Raw genomic sequence first — 20,487 nt, 5'->3', positions numbered from 1 at the left:
AAGCCGCGTGTGCTTTCTGTTTATATTAATTAAATTGGAAAACTGTATCCTTTAGTATTTCATCGCATATAAAGGTTCGTACAAAAAAGATAATACTTCCACAGAGAAAGAATATTTTTTTCGGTCATTTATTATGAACTTTAAAACGTTCGCTACCAGCGAATTCATAATTATAAAATTCCATTAAAACCGACTCATTCTTTTTATAAAATATAAAAAAAAATTTTATCACAAGATGAGTTCCTCAAACGCCAGGTTTTACAATTTTAAATAGCAATACGTGCAAAAATAATTTGAGTTTCTTTACCTAAATTCAAGTACCGTGACTATCACTCATAATGGTTGGTAGCGAACATATTAGTTTATGGAATTAATTTTTTCTCTCATTTAACCTGACAGAACAGAAATTTCTTCACTTTGAAGGAGAACGTGTTCAGCTTAACGAATACCTCCAAAAAGCATATTTCTCAAAGTACTTCTGATAGTCCGAAAGCTGATTGCGGATAAAAATCCATAAAAATGGAAAATAAAAATTTTCTAAGTCGACCGAAACTGTATTTCCCCTTTCAATGATTTTATAAAGTTCCACAAAAGTTCATAACATCCTCAAATTCTTCCAGCCCTCTGCGATTCTGTTCCCCGCTCGCCCATTTTTGCCATGAGGTACTGGAAAGGGTTGAAGAACGACTCACCGACCGGATTTTGCAAGAGTGAAACGGTTTTTGCGACTTACCCTCCTCGGCTGGCAACTCTGAAACAGAAAAACAAAAGTGGTTCAGTATACATTCGTCGGATAGGCTCGGCGAATAATTCTATTGTTCGCAACAATTTCCGAGAGGGTTAGGCTCGTGCGCGCGGAATCTGAACCGCGGGACTGGCGGCATCGCCTTTAAGTTGGCCTAGTTCGGATTGCTGAAGCATCGTGGTGTACCGACATCGAAAACAACGATTTTTCTCGACGATAATAAACGCCCTTACAACGGTGACGGCTCATTGACGCGTGTCCCCCTGACAGCACGGAGAAAAAAGTGGGCCGCGGCAGAAAACGGGGGGAAAAATTATGAAAAACCTCGGCCCGATGATTTGCCGCGCGAAAGAAACCCCGCTGAATAGCTGAAACTGATGCCTCTCTGATCGGGCACGTGCTGCATTTGACACACTTCTGGGTCCACCGCCGGGCAACCAGCCACTCCCGGTGGATCCTCGGGGGTTTGACAACCGTAGGGGATTTGACGTTTTTCATCATTCGCGCTCGTAATTCACTCCGGGCGGTTTTCGCGCGACGGGAGAAGCCTCGCTACAGTTCGGAAAAAATGTAGCCTTCGGCGCGCCGTTTTCAAGAGCCGTATTGTTGTGTAGGATGAGTGATTCCTGCGGATGATAGCTTCGTCTAGATAGAGGACGAGAGTTGGTCGCGGGGAACGGATAGTATGAAAAATATATTCTCGCTTAGTGCGAAATGATTTTCTGTAAGAAGCCCCACCTGGCCAGTGAATGAACACCACTCAATTAGACAAAGAGTTTCTATTACAGCACACGCAAGATCAAATTGTATTTTACAAACAACATCCCTGGGAAAATCTAGGACAAAATGACAGCACTCGGGTATAGGAGCCTGAAATATTAACAAATTTGTGAATATTTTGTGGCTCCTTCTTTATATTTCATGACAGCAGTAGTTCTGTTACGTGAAGATTTGAATACTTTTCTGAGACTTTCAATGAAAAGCGTTGAATTATATTATTTCCTCGCGCTATAGTTCTGTATGTAGAAATAGCAATTTTCCGAAGTATCAAAAGAAGAAGTTTTCCTCTCCTGTTTTCGTCGCAGTTCGCCTCTATCTCAAAGCGAATTCCGCGAGGGATCTTCCTGGGGGAAAGCGATAAAATCTCAATTCCTTCAAATCCGACGTAAATTGCGGCAGAAAATCAAGATTGCTTTCCGTTTACTTTACAGACACCGTTACGGCGTTGTCCGGGTTGTCCTTCCCCGCGGCATTTCTCCGCTAGATAACCATAACAACGTTGCAATAAATATATCGGCGCGTTCGTTCTTATCGAAGCTAGAGAGCGTTGCACGGTGTTGCGTTGTCAATAATATTTAACCTCGCGTAAATTTCGGATTGTATCACTGTGACGCAGACTGGCCTGTAAACCCCGTGTGGCGAAACTCGAAAACAGTATGTGCGTACAGTCGTTTTCGCCGCGAGCCGTGTCGGACAACGAGAAAACTGCTGAAAATATTTTTAGACACGCATTGTTGTTTATTGGCTCGAGTTTTAAATTCGTTCGAATACTCGGGGAGAGCGTGGGGTCGCATGTAAATATACGAAATACACAGGGATCGTTTACATTCGCATCGTTAACATTTCGCGTGTGTACCATCCACAGATTCGGATACCGAGCGTGTGTATTTCTGAAATGTAGGTTACAGAAAGCTAACAAATGCAAGTGTCTGATAAAGAATTACGTAAGTTTTGGCAACTGCGGTGAACATTTATTTGTGTTTCGAGAATACCGCGCTCGTATTATTATTTATTAACTCGCGAGCCGCGTAATAATAGCTTGCACTACAATTAGCATGCGCGCGGGGCCTCTGTCTCGTATGCGGGACCAATAAACAGCGGAATTGTGCGGATTATGGACAATATCCAATAACAATCCAATTTTCCTAACTCCACCGGCTTGCGATACGTGTTACATCACAAGGAGACTCGTTAGCGTATCCTATTTTTCTCTAACGATTTTGCTATAATGCATTAGGGCCAGCATAAAGTTGCAATCGAATGCTATACAAGAATTGTTCTTGCGTTCTGCACTTAAGTGTTACAAATTGTACCCTTCTTTAGGAACTTGAAATTCAGCATAATTTTTCTAGGAAGTATATTTAAGTCTAAATAATCCAAATGTTCTAAGCATGTTAAAGAAACTTGGTGCTTGCAGTTATCGTACAGCAGCGATTGTTACATATTTTGGTGATTTAAGTTTCTGTATAGTTCAACGTGATATTCTGCGCCACGGTGCATGCGCGTATGCATACGGTTCACATTTCCTCTGAGAATTATTAAATCAGCATATTAAGAGCTGCTCGGTTAAGAAAGGTCATCGATTTGCGTGTTCGCGGGCGCCGCGTTTCTTACGGACGAAATGTTAATTGGATTGGCTTAACTTAATTACGTGCCCGGAGTGTGAAGTTGAGGAAACGACCGGCATTGATGGAACGACAGATGCGTCAACGGCAGATGCGATACCCGTAGTTATCGAGACGACTCCTACGCGTTATTATTTCCTAACGAAACGCATCGCTGGAGAACAATCATGGGAAACGGTAATATTTCGCCGTTCGTCATCCGCGGAACAGCGCAGGTTCTGTCGCAGGCAACGGGAATCCGCGGTGCAACGCAGAAACGGGGTCATTCGCGTGAATTTTTGCACGCCAATTACGGGCCGCGCGTAACGTGGAATCACGATAATGAAACGTTTCAGGACGCGCGCGCCGCACCGTCATCGCCAGCTATATTTGCAATAACGAATTCCTAGCGCACAAATAGCAAAGCTCGGCTCTATGATGACCAATCAATTACTGTCTGCCACAGATGGACGCGGACAGATTCTGCGACGACAGACAATATCAACATCTCCAACGGCAATCCTGACCCTATCATTCGATCATGCTTCTGTGCAACGACACTCTGACTCATGGAAAAGATCGTGCCTTTATGCCGCTAATGACCGAAACGTATTTTTAAGGAGTGATGCGGTAGAACACAGGCAACATGAACAAGTCGCTTAATTCAACATCATTACCCTTTTTCAATCACGTTAATTTAGAATTCTTTTAACGTTTATAGAAATATATATTTTTTAATTCCTGGAATTTCCTCAATTTTAATTACTTTTAGATTCTCTAATCATTATATTTTTGTAAGATTTCATTCGTTGTATTCTGTTATTTCGATTATTAGTAGATAGTAAAAGAAATTAGCATCCATGTTTACTCTAGTGAACGAATAATTTGATCGGACTGTAATCGTTGTTATAGATTTCAAATTTTATGTGTAGATTCGTGCCACACGAGTTCGTAGAAGAGTCGACAAAAATGTTGAATAAGTTAACGATCTACTTTCAATTAAGTAACACTATCAACAACGAAAGCGCGTCTGACGTTGGTAACTTGTTACGAAATGACAGCGCGATAAGTGCAGTTATCATCGAACTGCGAGCGTTTAGGCAAATACAGTTTCCTACGAACTGGTTTCGAGAAATCGAATGATATTTTAATTTGTGCACAGTTATTCCTACAATAACTGCAAGGTGTCGCAACAATTTCATTTCCCAATAAAGTGTCAAGATAACAAATACGATTCTCTGTGTTTATAGTAAATGTAAACTACAGTGTAGTAAGAAATTTTAGCAGATTTCCCTTTAATTCCAAACTCAATAAAATCCTTGACCGTGAAGACTTCTGTTTAGATGCGTTTGGCTCAGTATATATTTGAATAAACATCCCCAGGTATAAATGTCGAAAATGTGGTCCGCAGTCTACTTATTTAACCTTTACGGCTCGGTTTAGTATGCGGTGTTCGATATAGGCACGTTCACGTTCCAAGAAAACCGTACCAAAGCGAAACCTCTCTTTTTTCTCAAATATTTCCTGCTTTCTAGCAAAAGTGACTATACATAGGTGGCCCGTGACGTAAAAGCGAGTACCATTATGAAACGGAACTCTCGCGAAATTAATAAGCCGTTCGGCTCTGTGCGGCTCGGTGGCGCGCAAGAATGCATACCAAAAAGAAAAATGGCGACTTTGCATTCGAGTCTCGTCGCTACGCTGCGTAAGTCCATTTTCCAGCTTAAGGTCATCCGTGAAGCTAATCTTTGAACGTGTGCAACTCTCACTCGGCGAAAACGTTACGTCGAACCCATGACGTTCGACTAGATCGTGTTAACAAATCGCGGGTTCTAATCGCAAGATCCACTGTTATGCAAATACTAATGGACACCTGGATCTCGATAAGATCCAATGGAACGATGACATTTTCCAGCGGGGATCGATCGTGTTTAAATTTACGTAGTACACCGAGATTTACCAACAATGCCTGTTCCTGCGGTAAATATTTGTTTTAATTAGCTCTGGAACACTGATAATTATTGCGAGATATTTCCTGACAATATAGTACCTGTTCGTGCAATAAGTTTCAATTGACTCTCAAGTATTGATTATGCGAGAATTTTTTACTATAAAAACTATTATGATTATGAATTATGAAACGATTTCATATTATCAAAAAAATTGTGATAATTTCGTAAAAGCAAGTGTTACAATCATAAGCTTGGACTCATTTTCAAGCTTGAAGCCTCTACCACATAAGTTTTATTTAATTTGAACTTGCACGTCTTTTGTGATACCTTTTAATACAATAGCTATTCAAAATTATTGTTAGCCGTTGATTAACATTTCCTTCGTTTATGCGAATTCTTTCATTTCAACATGGAGGTACGTCGCTATGCACGATATCGCAGTACTGCGAACGCAGTATTTGAATAATGTTTAATAACAGGCATGATAAGCAGGAACAGTTACGGAAGACAATATTTATACTGATTGCGAGAGACTCGAATTGAAAGCAGTATAGTTCTTAGTACATGGGAAAATGTTTCAGTTGCACCTACGATTTCCAAAAGAAATATCAAGCTGCACCCTCACATGATTATTCAAAATTCTAGTCTAGTCAACTTATAACTTTGGGTCAAAGTGGACCCGAGGGTAAAGCTGCGATGGTATCACTTTAGGATCGTCTCTTGCGAGAAATGCTTCCTATTTTTTCGACTTCCTGCGAACTGTTGACGAAAAATAAGGCCTGTCGGAACACCACTGTGAGCATCAACAAGACGCTTTAACTTTGAAGAGCGGCCTTAAAACGAATTAACCCCATTTGCTGCGATAACTCTTAATGCAATTTCACCATAAAGCACACGATTCGTCCGACACGGCTGATTTTTCTGATCGCGCATGTTAACCCTTTGTAGGCGGGAATTTTATTTTAAATGTCGAGGGTATATTTCGCGCTGAACAACCCCCCAAGTGCCAATACCAGGTCGCGTTATTTAATTCAAAGGGAAACAGAGGAACGATTGTTAAGCAACGGTAGCCATTTCTATTTTTAGACGCGAAGTCCACTTTGGAAACGACACTCAATGAACGATGCTCAAAGAAGTTTCCGCTATGAACGATTTCGATCGCTCATGCTGTTCAACCTTCGAAAATAAAGTATTGTTTTCGCGATATACTTGTTTGCGCAAGTGTACATAATTTACCTGTTTCTTTCCAGACTATCTTTTTTCATTGACACACGCAATTAACACTAGAATTACCCGACGGGTTAAAATGACTCGTTTCGGACATCTTCTTACACAATTATTGAAATTTTTTAGTGGACTTCTTTATTGGAGTGCACATTGCAATAAAATTTGTACTAAACGTGAATAAATGCAGTCTTGTCGTTACTATAAAGCAATACACATCGGTCGCATTTAAGGCTCGGTATTTCTATTTTTTGTATTTTGCATTTGATGATGTATTAAAGGAATAAATTACCAAGTTCAGTTTGTGCGGTGTTCTGAGCGACCTGAAAGTCACGTGGTCAATTACGAGTTAATCACTGTGATCAAATTATTGTGTGCCACGTATAAATATCGCATATTAATTCACGGAACGCATTCCCCACTGAGGCAATCAGGATTATCGCTGCTCAAGCATTAGCGTTCCGCCACGATGAACGCATGAAAAGAGTTGACGGAAACGAACTATCCTTGCCAACCGTTTATTAATAATGAATCAGGCGACGGATTATTCTGACGTGGTTGCTTACGCTCTAACTCGTTCGCGTCAGGTATATCTCGACCGGCTGGGAGGAAAATGGCAAAACAATGAGTGCATATAACGAGAAGTAATTAAAATACCTGACGCAATTCCTCGCCAAGTACGAAATTCTCTGACCTTTCGAAGAAGTATACAGGGTGACCGCTAATTTTGGGGCCCTGGGCCAACACTGTTCACATTGACCCAAGTACCGTAACAAATTACAAATTAACTCAAGGACCAAAAATTTTTATGATTTATTTTTCTTTTTTTTTTTAATTTAAATGGTTTTTATCAATGTTAAAGTAAATTTGTCAATAGCAATGTCAATTGTCCATTAACAGTACTAACAGGTACCATAAAATATGACTGGTATACGTTGTTTCATACAATATGACAAGACTGGATTTATTTAGATTTCTCGCAATAAATAAACGGAATTAACGACTGACTCTAAACACTGATGTTACTGCGCAACGATAAAATCTAGACAGATAATTCCGAAATATACAGTAGCTGTTTCCGATTAACAATCAAACAACACAAACACTCAGCTACGTAGATTAAGGTCTTGAGATAATCTAAGATGTCGCGTCGGTGAATTTCGAAATTGTTTTACAAGGTGTTAAGGAAGCACGAAATGTGTCGGGGGCCGTTGTACGATCAAACAATCAGCTCGTGAAAAAGTACCACAGTAGCACGATGGGCAACATAAACCAAAATAAACCGTAGAGAAGGAAGATATGAACTCGGGGACTGAAAAGGTTCCGAAAATAACAGTTTCAAACTGGTTTATGTATTTCGGTTCTGATTGGGACAGTTATGAAGAACCGAAATGATGTTCTAACGGTTATGAGAATATCGGTTACCATATATCCTCCGTATTAGGGAAATAGCGGCCGTCGGTCCCTGATGGAGACAGTTCGCTGACTAATTGCGGTGGGACTGATGTAGCAATTACAGCGCATATCTGCGACATTAATTACACTCGATAGGGAAGAACCTGATAGACGTAAAGACACGCGCGATTTCTCTATTTTTCGTTACGTGAAACGTACGTCGTTGTACAATGTCTCAGACGTCCCGAAGAGGTTACGAGCCATTTAAAAATTACGAGGTTGAAATTAACAATCAGACGTAACAATTAGCCTGCGAATGTTTAAATTCTCTGAACGTGTTCACTATTTTTCATTTGATCTACCGTGTAGAGAAATATAGTCCTTATCGTCAGCCACACATTTCTGTCCTATGCATAATAACAACGTTGGAATTGCAACGCGATACGGGAAGACCTTGCCCATGCTCCCTGTCCCTAAAGCGAGGGGTCAGCACAAGATTCTCGGGATGAAGAGCGAGAGAACTATACTCACCCTCTCGCCATGGGTAAGTGAATAGCGAGGAAGCCTTTCTGGTCCCAAGGAGTTTTAATAGAAGCGCGAGGGGACGAAGGGGTCTGTGAGGTGTTCCCATAGAATTCTTAGAACCTGAAAACGGTCAATGCGCCTGCATACAGAAATGACCACCTCTGGGGATTCGGGCAAGTAAAAATCCTACGCTACCCTTGACCTTCCTCCAGGGGAGTGGTCAATGGTGTCTTCGCAGACTCTCCCCAGAGAGAACGAGAGAGAAAGGGAGATAATTGCAACGTTCCCTGCGACCTTTTCTCCACGTCTCCCGAGTCCGGAGTACGGTAATGTCTCGATATATGCGAAAGAGATGGGCACGACATTTGTGAAAAATTTATTGAGACTGAGATCCAATCTTGTTTGTTTTTAATTCTTTTGTTATGACAATTCTACCGACATATTTGCGACATTTTTCTGGTTAAAATGAGACCAAACATGACACAGTTCGGAGCACAGTAGCTCGTTTGACTCACGATTCAGTAGAACCTCGATTATCCGAACCGATGCTATCAGATTTCTCCACGTGTAGACATACACATCACGATTTATTCGAAAGTGTCAGTAACGATTTAATCTAACGCTACAGCTGTGTAACTGTTCTACTGTCCGAACGCTCGCGTTTCACTGGTTAGTTCGGATAATCGAGGCTGCAAAGTATCGTGGATTGAACAAGTAAATATGATCCAAATTGTGTCGTGTTTAGAGTCATTTTAAGCAGAAAAGTGTCACGAATATGATGGTAAAGGCGAAAGTGACGAAGAAATAGTGTCCGTACACTGAAATTTTCATATCTATCGAGACATTACTGTTGAAACATTGGATTCCTCTCGAAGGAATCGGCGTTGTCCGGAGAACCGTCGATTCACCAGGAAAAAATCCTCAAAATCTCTTACGTCGATAGAACAAGAATACACACGCGAAACCCACAACTTCGGGGCCGAAAAAAATCATATACACGAGGCCAGTATAACTCGAAGCAAAACAAACATGGTTGCGTCAAGTTTCCGCGGCACTGGATATGTATTCCCCTCGAATATTGTGCTCCGACGCCCCCCGCGAAACAATCTTCTTCCGCCGTCCTGTTTGCCTAATATTTCCGCGCAACTTAACGTTGACGGCGAGCCATCAACGAAAACGAAAAGTCGTCAGCGATGAAAGAGAACGCGAGCGGTAAACGCCGTTTACGAACAGATGAACGTATCAACGGCCGAGAAATGTGTATTTCTGGAACAGGATGAACGGACTGCGAAGTGTGATGATGCTGTAAAGTTTGCGAACGGCCCTAAACAGATACCTCGCACAATCGACCATCCGTTAATTAAGCGAGAAATTTATTGACTGGTGAATTCAATTTAATAATAGAACCACCGAGTCCCAGTTGAAACGACTCGTCCCTAATTGTTTCTTTCACAATTACCGATCGAAGAAAGATTTTTATTAGCTATGAAAAAATTAAGAACCTGTGGTTTTGGCAATAGCTCACTACTGAATTTATATGAAACTGATATCTCTGAAGCTTCCAAGAGAAATCTGCATTTTTTCGGATTTTTAATTTTAAATCGGCAATTTGAAGCTTCTAGAATTTTGTAAAAATCGATCTTGCAGTCAAAAATTCGGAAAAAATTCACAGTCGTGTGTGCTGTAATTCCCTAAAAGAATCGGTTAATTTTTAGCGTGTCACGGGAGGCTCGAGCTGCATCTACGCTCGGAGACGACCGATTTATCGGTCTGAATAACCGAGTTTCCGACTAATCGTTTCGGCAGCGTTGCAAAGTCGACGGGGGATAATTAAACGTGAGCGTGGAAGGCAAATCAAACGGCAACTGTCGATAATGCTCGAGCCTGATGGTGTAATAACCCCGGTTCCACACACCGGCTCTGCGACGCTATCGTTCATCAAGTTTATACTGGCCATAATCGATGTAGGTCGTTACGATCCGACATTCTGTTTGCGAGCCGAGTGTTACATCAGAACCGCGATTATCGAAACAAATTAGCAACATAACGAGTAGATAATCTAATTGTCGAATGCGATCTATGGGCTAGCCACCTACGATTAGGTGTCGAGTATTCCAGCGATTCCGATAATCAAGCCGATACAAGATACCGCGAAGTGGCCCGGGGCCGCGTGTCGAACCCTCCTAAAAGATATTCCGCAAAATTCGTATAAATAGCAGAGACAGACAGAGCGAGGAAAATGAGATCAGCTTCGAAAGAGTTTAAGCACCTAGCCAGGACCGCCGAACCGTGAATTTAACGACACTGCGAATAATGCTAGTACGTGTACACGGTACCAATTTTAGATTGTCTGGTTCCTTTGCGGAAACGTGTCCCTTTGAGCAACCTAACGCACGCTTAACTGACCGCCGCGCCGCCGATTAATGCACCGAATCTCCAAGCTTCTCGGCCGAAAGCCGAATCAGAAAGGGGTTGTTCAACGAGATGCAAATCGAGGAAACAGTCCCGTTGTGCGAACCACGGACATGCAATCGAACTTTCCACGGCGCATTTAATTTTCGTAAACGAAAGACGATACTGTAGAGCGTGCTCGCCTATTTCTTGGAGCTCGTAATCGCACCGCGTTACAACAGTAAACCAGGAATGCTCAGTTCACTGGCATCCCAGCGAATACGATTGTTCAAAGAATTATTTGCTGTTTGGTTGGTGCGTATGGAATGTCCAATTTCAGAATGCAAATTGTTTCTTGATCTAGATACAAGATTAAAATGTTTACCCGATATATGTCCGAAACACGGGTCTGGCCAGGGACAAAAATCGAATAGGAGATACTATTCTCTGATCCATGCCGAACGTAGAAAAAGACAACGAAATGGCCCCTCACGGGTTACACCCCGCGGCAGTGAGGATAGTTCTTGGACTTTTATCGGCTAGTAAAGTAAACACTGTAGAGTAAACATTGTATAGTCTACAGGTTCATTATTAGACTGCGGATGCCGTGCGTTTATGACAATAATCAGTAGCTTGCAACTTGACACAGTGCAAAGATTAAAAGAATTATATGATTTTCCACCTAGTAGTGAGATTAACACTAGGTTTACGGGACCCGTCAAAATGGCGGATTCTAATATTCTTAATTTACGATTATTGAGATTGTGAAGATCCACCTACGTGGAATTACTCAACAAATTTATTTCTTTAGGTATATATTATCTAAAAGATGGCTAAAAAACTTGAATAGACACATTCTTCTTATTATTACAAAGTGATGTAAAACATTCGCTTCTAGTGCTCCGTGAACCTAGTGTTAAAGAAACGTTCTTAACGGTCCACGACTTAGCTTGGCGAAAAATCTGAAGCGAATCAACGCGTGTACTTCCGCGGCTGCGAATCCGCAACCGATAACAGTGAGAATCGCGAAAGCAAACGAGCAACGGAAGGTTTCTCGGTGCTTGAACCGGCAAACAAGTCGCTCGAGTAGACGTTCGTCGACGCGATCAGGGTAAACACTGGCGAACACACACCGTAGGAAAATTCTGTCCGACGATACGGATCGAAAAGGCCGATAACGGAGAGCCGATCGAAACCGATCGGTCATTTGCGACGAGTGCCGCAACAGCCGACCGATCTCTCCGGATACGAGTTTCTACGAGTATCGCTCATTTTAGATTCCGTGGATCAAGAGGATTCTTCGCATCGACGATTCTTACGAACGATAAAGTAGGTATCTGGTAGCCGGTGTGCCAAGCCGTCGGACTGACGGTTGTGCGAAAATAAACTATTGATGCCACGTGTGATTGCCTGGCAGAATCGGCGAGGAGCGCGCGCGCGAGCACGGCCCGTGAAATTGATAAAAAACGGACGTTCGTCGGTATAACGGTACCGTTCGCCGCGTATCGAAAACGTAATCGAACACTTTGTTTGACGGATGATTGTGAGTTCATTCACGGATCCCGGGATTACGTCGAAGAACGGTCCCGGGCGGTACCCGCTGTGTCAACGGAACACGAGCGCTTGGAAATTGGATCAAGTCAATTTTATTTTACGCGTATTCGTGGATTTTAGAAATACTACGGAGCTCGTGTAGAAGTTATGACTTTAAACCGCACGGTTCTTGAAGGTCGTTCCACGTTCAAATACTTGAAATTTTTCATGCGGATTCCTAACGGGATTGCCCTTCTGTTAACGAAGCCTTTTATAATCCTATTCCCGATCTTTTAATTCTACGGAACAGAAGTGTAGTTTTTCTTCGAACATAATTACAAGACGTAGGAGCGGTATAGACATATATTTCCTTTTTAAATAATTTTAGCGAGTTGAAAATAATACAGTGATATCTTTAATTCCTTTAGACGTTTCTGACGTATTCTATTTGCTCATTTTTGCTATCAATGCTTAAAATCGGCAGTCTGCTTGTAACAAACAAATAATTACAACTATGATCCATAAGAAAAGGGACTTTGTAAATATATTTATAACGTTCGAAATAAAAATATGGCTTGCACGTGGCACGTAGGTGCATCGGACATATATAAAAAGATTAAAAATAAAATGAAAAGTCTCCATCGAATGTTTATATTATTATAAAATCTAGTAACTGTAATCACGCACGGAGGAATGGAAATATTTAGAGGATGTAGCCCCCTCTTAAATTATTTTGACATGATCGTATAACAAAACGCACTGAATAGAAAGCTCTGCCAGATGAAAGCGAACAATGGTGTGACGCGGTTAAAATGCTCTGTAGAATTCGACAAGTCGTTGCCCGGACGGGAATCAGTGATAGATTTTCTAAGTAGGTCGTGTGCGCGAAACGTTAACAGGTTTCATTAATCGTTTCATCAATTTCGAGCCGTTCTCGCTGCAACGGGCACGTTAAACTCCCTCTTTCTTGATTAACGCGTTTCATTGATTTCACGTCAACGTGCCGCGCGCGTTTCCACGACGCTTCTTCGGGGTGAGATGCAAGCAACGCGTATTTTCCAACTGGTTGTTCATGAATGCCACGATACTGGAATCCAAGGCCATTATTGACAGTCTACGTCCTACTGTTTATTATTTTGGTGCGATCGCAACCTTGCGCTTCTGATCTTCTTTCTCGTTTTGTTCGTCGCGCGACTCTGAAGAAGTCGCATACCTTCGAACGGTTCGAGAATAAGAGACATTCAACCATTTTACCTTTTTTTGATATAAGGAATTATTTTTCTTTGAAAGATCGATATGTACATATTATTGTATGATAAAAAAAAAACTGGAAGGACGCGGCGGCAGCCATTTCCCTAGAGTTATTTCTTATTTCGTTTCGCCTTCTTTGTTTACGCATTCTGCGCACGGAGCTTAGGAAATTTTTCTTGAGAATTTATCTATCTTCTGAGCGAAGTGTTTTGTGTTATTTATATAATGAAACTCCTCGAGTAACGTTACGTTTCTCAAGTAGAATGCACGGTTCTTATCTACCGCTTTCCAGTCTTTCGACGAATCGTGCGATAAGATATTTATCATGCGATATTATAATGACTAATAATATACAGAGATGTATAGATAATTTCTTTTGTTTTTCTATCAATTTTTACTGTTGAACTCATCTCTTCAATAGCGTAGTACGTAGACAATTTTACTTGGCCAAAAAGCGGATACAATTTGTTTACTTTTATCTTTCAAGAAACGGCATAGGATGTGTACAAAAACGTCAGAATTATTGTTACATTTTTTCAAAACATCATTTACCGTGTAACTAGGAAATGATCTTGGCAGGCAACACTTGGCACGAAAACGGTACACGTGGCAAGACATTTACCATCTACGTCAAAATAAGAAGAATTTTTTTATTGCAACTATAGCTACATTTATAACGAATAAAAAGAACAGCTTCGAACGAGTCGCGAACATATTTCTAACGGTAATTATACTTCATGATATCCACAGTAGACAATGGCGGTCAATATTTTTGTAACACTGAAGGCAGACGAATAAAAAGTTCAAGCATGTGCTGCGATAATACAAATTCGTAAAACAATACAATCCCAAACATTCCACTAGAATACGAACCAGACGACGACCCTCTTCAGAATTTACAGGTAAAATCTTCAAGGGCATCGCGCACACTTCTTCTGATAATATTTTTGATCGGACAACTTGTAGATACCTACGACTCCAGTAACTTATCTCACTTTTATCAAAGCTTCCGATATCAACGGTCAATATCATTGTCGTTGTTGTTTCTATTTGCGATAATTATCGGACGATAGTATCAAGATTTCGAGAGAAAAATTATATAAATCTTTAAGTCAATAGCAATTGATTGTATTTGCTCAATTTCGCCCGAATGGAAGTCGCCACGTGCATTTAACGCGTTTCCGATAACCTGATCAGACAATTTTTCAAACAAAAGTTGGTCGGTAATTATACGATAATAAATTGCAATGAAAAAACTTAGCGAAAAATTTGTTATTTCATTAAAAAAAAAAGAGATAAAGATGACTTCAATTTTTCTTAGCAACATTGTTCCCCGTGTCCTATCCAAAAAGAGTATTAGGGGTCTCAGGTGGAGAAAGGATTAGTTTGGAAGTTATTAATTTTCTGCCGCCTCCCATAAGCGACCGAACATTGTGACTGCTCCAGTTGAGACGACTCGAGATACGACTTCTGATTGTCGTACAATTGAAAAAGAATGAGCCCGCATATCGAGGAAGAAAAATTCAGAGAAACTAGAGGGGCTGGATGTTCTGTGGTGATGCGGGCCATTGAGAGAACTTCGAACACGTGTACCAACGGATTGGCAATGGAATCAGCTCGGGTGGGGATAAACACCGTGCGGCGCCGTGTATAGGCCAATGCTAGGCCAGCAGCTTGATAAAGTCACTTTTACCGCGCTACTCGACTTTAGCGAGCGTACAAAGGTATCCGTCGTACGCGCGCAATGAGCGCGACTCGATTCGACGACATCGCCTCGGAACCGACGGTTCGAAGGTTGTGCGTGGCTTCTTTGCCAATCACGAACAAGTAGAAAGTCATAATTCCGGCGTTACGCGAACCCCGTAATGTTACATTTGCTCATCAGATAGCGGCGGGGCGCGTCACGTGACGTTTAATTATGTATACACAGAACGGAAACGCGTACTGGTTCCGATACACCGTGACTAGACTGTGGACCTTTTATGCTAAATCAAATTTACTCTGTGCTATTCGCTCGAGCTACGCAGAACCATTTTCACCGGTTACTCCGCAAGATTAACACGGGAACTTGGATTTTGTACTTTATTGTATTCCTGGTATCTGTACATGATATTAATCCACAATCTAATCAGAATGATACCACGTACTCGGTTGAGATGCAATGTTTTGGTGCTGCCAGGAAAGTAAAAATACTTGAAACTATGGATTCGAGAAAGAGCTGAAATGAAGTTTTGTAAAGTGTTGAGTCTGTCGCACGCACGAGCATAGTACTACGTCATTTCAAAATCAGTAGCTGAATACTGCAGACCATTACGGTACTCAGCTATAGACTTTTGGACATTATATTCTGCGTTCCTCTAATCATCCCGTGCGACACCCGCTGGTCGCAAATGTGTTGAGATGAAAAGTATATCTTTATGCATTTACTTACCGTTCAGACCATATTTCTCCTGGTTCCTCTTGACCTGGTCAGCAGACAATCCTTTCTCCGGATCGACATTAAAATAATCTACTACCTCCTCCACGGTTTTGCTATGGCCGTCCTCCATGGTTCTTTTCGTATTAGTACGTCACTAATCTTATCTGTTCAATGGTTGTCCACGTTCATTCACACTGCAGTTTCTGAAATACAAAGATACCTTGCGTTAGAACTGGATCGTCCAGAGGACCCAAATCAAATAATCGTAAACCACGTTTCACGCTAAACTGAAACAAGTAATAGAAGTGAGATGCATGGATGAGCAAAAGTTAAAAAAAAAAATAGTAACAGCAGAAAATTTCTAGGGAACAGGCACTCCCAAGTAGAATGGAAGAAACGTGTGTCTATGTAACTTTGATTGAAATCCCTACGAAAATGAGAAGGAAGGGAGAAAAGTTTGCGAGGATGATTATCAAAAATGATAATGGAAACGTTCGAGGAATATGGAAGGCAAAAAAGAAGAAAATTAGTGCGCGCAAAGGGCACCGCGTGTACGAACTTCGCGCGACCATGTCGCGGGCCCGTTAAAGGTTAAAACCTGCTCGAACTGTGATAACTTCGTCGTGGCACGTATACGGCTCGGTTTTTTTTCCCCGATTTTGTTTTCGGAGGAGCACGGGGCGACACGGAGGTCCGAACGAGAAAACGAAACTCACCAGAAACGGTGTCGAAGCGTTCGATGACGACGACGACGTGTCACAGAAAAATTACGTTACGGTTGCCGAATATTTAGGTTAGCTACAAGTCTCTAAGTTGCACTCGAGCACACACAAAAAAACTAACGAGGAAACGTAATTGGCACGGAAAAACTGGCCGGACGCTAAGAATAATAGTCCTGCGGCCGGAACACGACGTATCACGATACGCGGGCACAGAAATTCGAGACGCACGTCATTTTCTTAACGGATATATTTCCCCTAACTGCTAAGCAAACCTCCTCTTCCGTGAGACTGACGCAGCGAACGGCGAATCATTGCACACGCGCGCCACCTTGCGGAATGCCCCATTAACAAGTTGCAAAGCGCAGTTGCCACCGCGCCGTCTGCGATTCACTGGTTTCGAACGTAAATATCAGAGAAATACGTACGCGGTCGCTAAACGGACTGCCGGTTTCTCGTAATTCGATCCCCGTTCGTTTCCTGTGTCGCGGATATCGCGCGATAAAGCAACGACGTTTACCGTTATTGCATTATTTCGCGAATCCCGCGTCACGATCGGCGCGCCATGCCGCAGGAAAGTGCGGCAAGTCGAACGGACCGAGCATGTGGAACGACGCCATTGGCTGGACAGCGTTCGTGAAGTATGACGTGCTCGGCTATTTTCAGTCTTCTGCTAGTCTATTTCCTTGGCGCGTATTTTAAGACATTCAAAGGACATTACTATATTGTCGTTATGTAACTGTTACTCTCGTACACTTATTATTTCATCTCGGGGATTTCGGTGAACGAATTAACATTCCGCAACGACAATCCGCTCAGCTGATTAGCGATCCGAAGTCAAACGCAAATCGAATAAGAGCAGGCTCGTTTAACAGCGAACTGTTAGTTATGTAAAAGTGAAGTAACGGGGGCTGGAATCTGTATGAACATTTTCGATACTGTTATGTAACAAAGAAAGACTTTGGTCGACTTTGATCGCTCATACTTTGTTTTCGTCCGCTCCGCTGATGTTACAGACATGTGTATACATATATTGTTCAATTGAATTCTTTATTCTTTTTACTGGACAATGATAGCATATATGTATGTATAAGATAATTTTGGATTATATTATAAAATAAGAAAATCAATTGTACAATAAGAAAATATGATCAAAACTACACTGTTATTCATACGTATTAATATATAGATTTAATATATAAGCATTAGCATAATTTTATGTGTAATTGTAATTAAACGTATAATAAAAAAACATACATACACGTGTATAAAAAAAATAGTAAACGTTAATTATAAAATTGCTCGAACGAAATATCAAGTTATTGTATACCCATCGAGTACCAGGAATGTATCGTGCTATGCTTTCAATAAGAATCTAGACAAATGCTTAAAAAAACTCATTTATTAAATCAACATCTTCGACATCGATTTGTCCACGAAATCGGCAACGTCGGCAAAATTTCCCTTCCAATTTTGCAGAACGTTCGTTTTGTATTCGATGACACACAATAAGTACGTATCACGCAGAGTTCTAAGAGGGACCTAGATCCCGTCCCGTTTATGTGTTATCCAGCCGCGGAACGGTGTTAGTACGTAAGCACGCCGAAAAAAAAAAACCACTGCACGATCGAAAGTGTCAATGTCGATCGATTCGGTTGCAGGTTCAAGGTCGACGATCGGCGAACTTCAGACTCGTATCAAGTTCAAAGGTCCGATATAGCGAACGTCGAAGCCAAGGTTAGGTGCTGAACTTAAGTGTGAATGGGAAGGGCGGTGTGGTCCATCGGGGTTACGGTCACCAAAATCGGTCACAAGTGACAACCACGTAGAAGGCACAACCTGCCCGACGATCCCGGGGATGATCTCTCATCCCGACCCGAATCCGTTCGACTAGCAAAACTCCTCAAATAGCCGATCCCGATGGAGCGACACCTGGGTCCGAAGTGACGTTCCGATCGAATCTTTGTCAAGGACTCCACCTCTTTTTCCCGCCACCTCTACCTCTCTTAGTCTGCGTTCTAAAGCGCATTCAAACGAACAACGAATTATTAGAAAACGCCCGTAAAACTAACCCTTTCTAATGTAGTCGGCTGTCTGGTTGCACCAACGAAAATATGCGAACGGTCATATCAGTCGGTTTGGCAAACTTTGAGCAATGGCACGCGCTAAAAGGCCAGACGACTGCGGCTAGACGATTGGTCGCACGGGACTGACGGGCACACTTGGAAACCGGTGCGAAACCTGTCCGGTCGACCAGCTCGTTCAAACGCCCGGGACGCGACTAGCCGGCCAAATCGCGCGTGCCCCAGCGGACGATTTTAGCACGTCTCTGACGACGACTTCCTAATTATTTTGGCAGAGATGTTCAGGAGGCACTCTGATTTCTCTCCCTCCCTCTCGTTTCGCTCTATCACTGGCTGCGCGTCTATGTTCCCGCTCCCGCGGTCGTCTCTTCCCTTATCTCTAGACCAAGATCATCTCTCTGCTTTTTTCCAATCTGTACAAAATTTTTCTACGATCTACCTTAGCACGTTCTCGACGTCTACTTTTAGATTTACACGTTCCGCATTTTTACTTTATCCGGCAACCGAGCAACGTCATCCTCATCCTCCCCCTCCCTCGCTTTTCTGATCAGAGTTCTTGCATGTGCATGCGAGATTTTTATCGTGGTTTCATTGTTTTATTAATACGAGTACGTACTCGCAAAGAAAAACGGCAAATAAGTGAGGACGGTGGTACAGACGTAAGCGGGATGAGTCATTTTAAATTAAAAGGGGCGAAACGCTAATGCCAAAATATTGTTAGGTAACCGACTGGCGGTGATATAATATTCGAATCGTTGCGGCGCGGCGGAACGGTTTCTATTTGAAGATGAGATGCAACATGGTGGACGGGCTATAAAGATAGGAAATGTAGTACGTTTGTTGGCAAACAAGTGGAGGTCGTGTTTGTATGTAACGTGAGCCTCACATCGACACATCCGATGAAGCAATACACTATGTTAGTCCAGCTCAAAGTTGGGTATGTTACGCTAATCTAAGATCACACTAACTGTACCGAACAACCCTTTCCGAATCGTTAATTACTTCCGGTAATGTACAATTTGAAAAAGAGGAAATTTAACTGTATCGTTGCTACGAGTATTTGGCAAAACATTTCGTAGCTTAAATTTTCGGCAAACTATGGAAAAGTAGAGTAAAAATTCGAGGTATTTTCCGTGCGATTAGACCGATACTACGACGCTTCCGGTTAAGCTTTATATTCAAACGATTTCCTATGGCCAACCCCCGTTTCCGGTCGATTCCATCGAATGGATCTTTAAAGGGAAAGATACGAGAGATCACTGGACACGCAGGACTTTTCACGATCCCGTAACAAATTGCACAAGAGTCCACGGTGCGGCTAGTTCCTTTTAGCTTTGTAATCACACAATCACTTTCCGGTGTCCATGTCCGTTCGAATTTCTCTCTCCGGGCGTTCTATCCTTCTATCGTTCCCATTATTTCTCACTTGTGTCGGGCGGGTTGTACCATCACAAAACACTAACTCGGCGGTGATCTCCGGGACTTACCAATGCTTCTTTCTTCAGCGGAGGGGCCCGTTCTCCGCTCGAATCTCGACGCTTTGTGGAAAAAAGCACCGGCACCCGTGGGCAGGTCCCGGTCCCAAAACACTGGTCAAGCGGCACGAATTCGGTACGAGCTGGCTTGCGAACGGTAAATGTACAATCGTCGTCGAACACTGTGTAACTGAGAGTCTAGAAGAGAATTATCCGGATCGGCTACTCCTCCGTGAGCATCGCTCGAAACGCGTGCTTACTATTTACTCTTTACATGGAAGGGTGAGGGCGAAAACAAACAACAAACATTCAAAGGGCAACGCCTGCGCTGCTGAACGAAACGAAGCAACGAACGTCGCCGAAATTCCTTTAAATAGTCCGTAGGCGTCG

General features: G+C 42.2%; 1 protein-coding gene across 5 annotated transcripts in view; it reads right to left on the bottom strand.

The window, feature by feature from the left end:
* The window catches only part of Serca (ATPase sarcoplasmic/endoplasmic reticulum Ca2+ transporting SERCA), a 41,428-nt gene extending 21,006 nt beyond the window's left edge, over window positions 1-20,422 (bottom strand). The window contains exons 1-3 of one of the 5 annotated variants that reach the window (XM_076789915.1): window positions 20,110-20,422; window positions 15,832-16,022; window positions 734-751 (exon numbers count right to left, since the gene is read on the bottom strand). In XM_076789915.1, the coding sequence (XP_076646030.1) occupies window positions 734-751; window positions 15,832-15,949 (136 nt within the window). In that variant the 5' untranslated portion in view covers window positions 15,950-16,022; window positions 20,110-20,422. Of the gene's footprint in view, window positions 1-733; window positions 752-15,831; window positions 16,023-16,535; window positions 16,895-18,377; window positions 18,500-18,610; window positions 18,826-20,109 lie in introns of those variants that run through there. The other 4 variants (XM_076789920.1, XM_076789916.1, XM_076789918.1 and 1 more) reach the window with 4 other exon arrangements.
* Between the last annotated feature and the right edge of the window lie 65 nt (window positions 20,423-20,487).

Source organism: Halictus rubicundus, chromosome 6 (assembly GCF_050948215.1).
Source record: "Halictus rubicundus isolate RS-2024b chromosome 6, iyHalRubi1_principal, whole genome shotgun sequence".
Taxonomy (NCBI): domain Eukaryota; kingdom Metazoa; phylum Arthropoda; class Insecta; order Hymenoptera; family Halictidae; genus Halictus; species Halictus rubicundus.
This window is presented reverse-complemented; position numbering and strand designations above follow the sequence as displayed.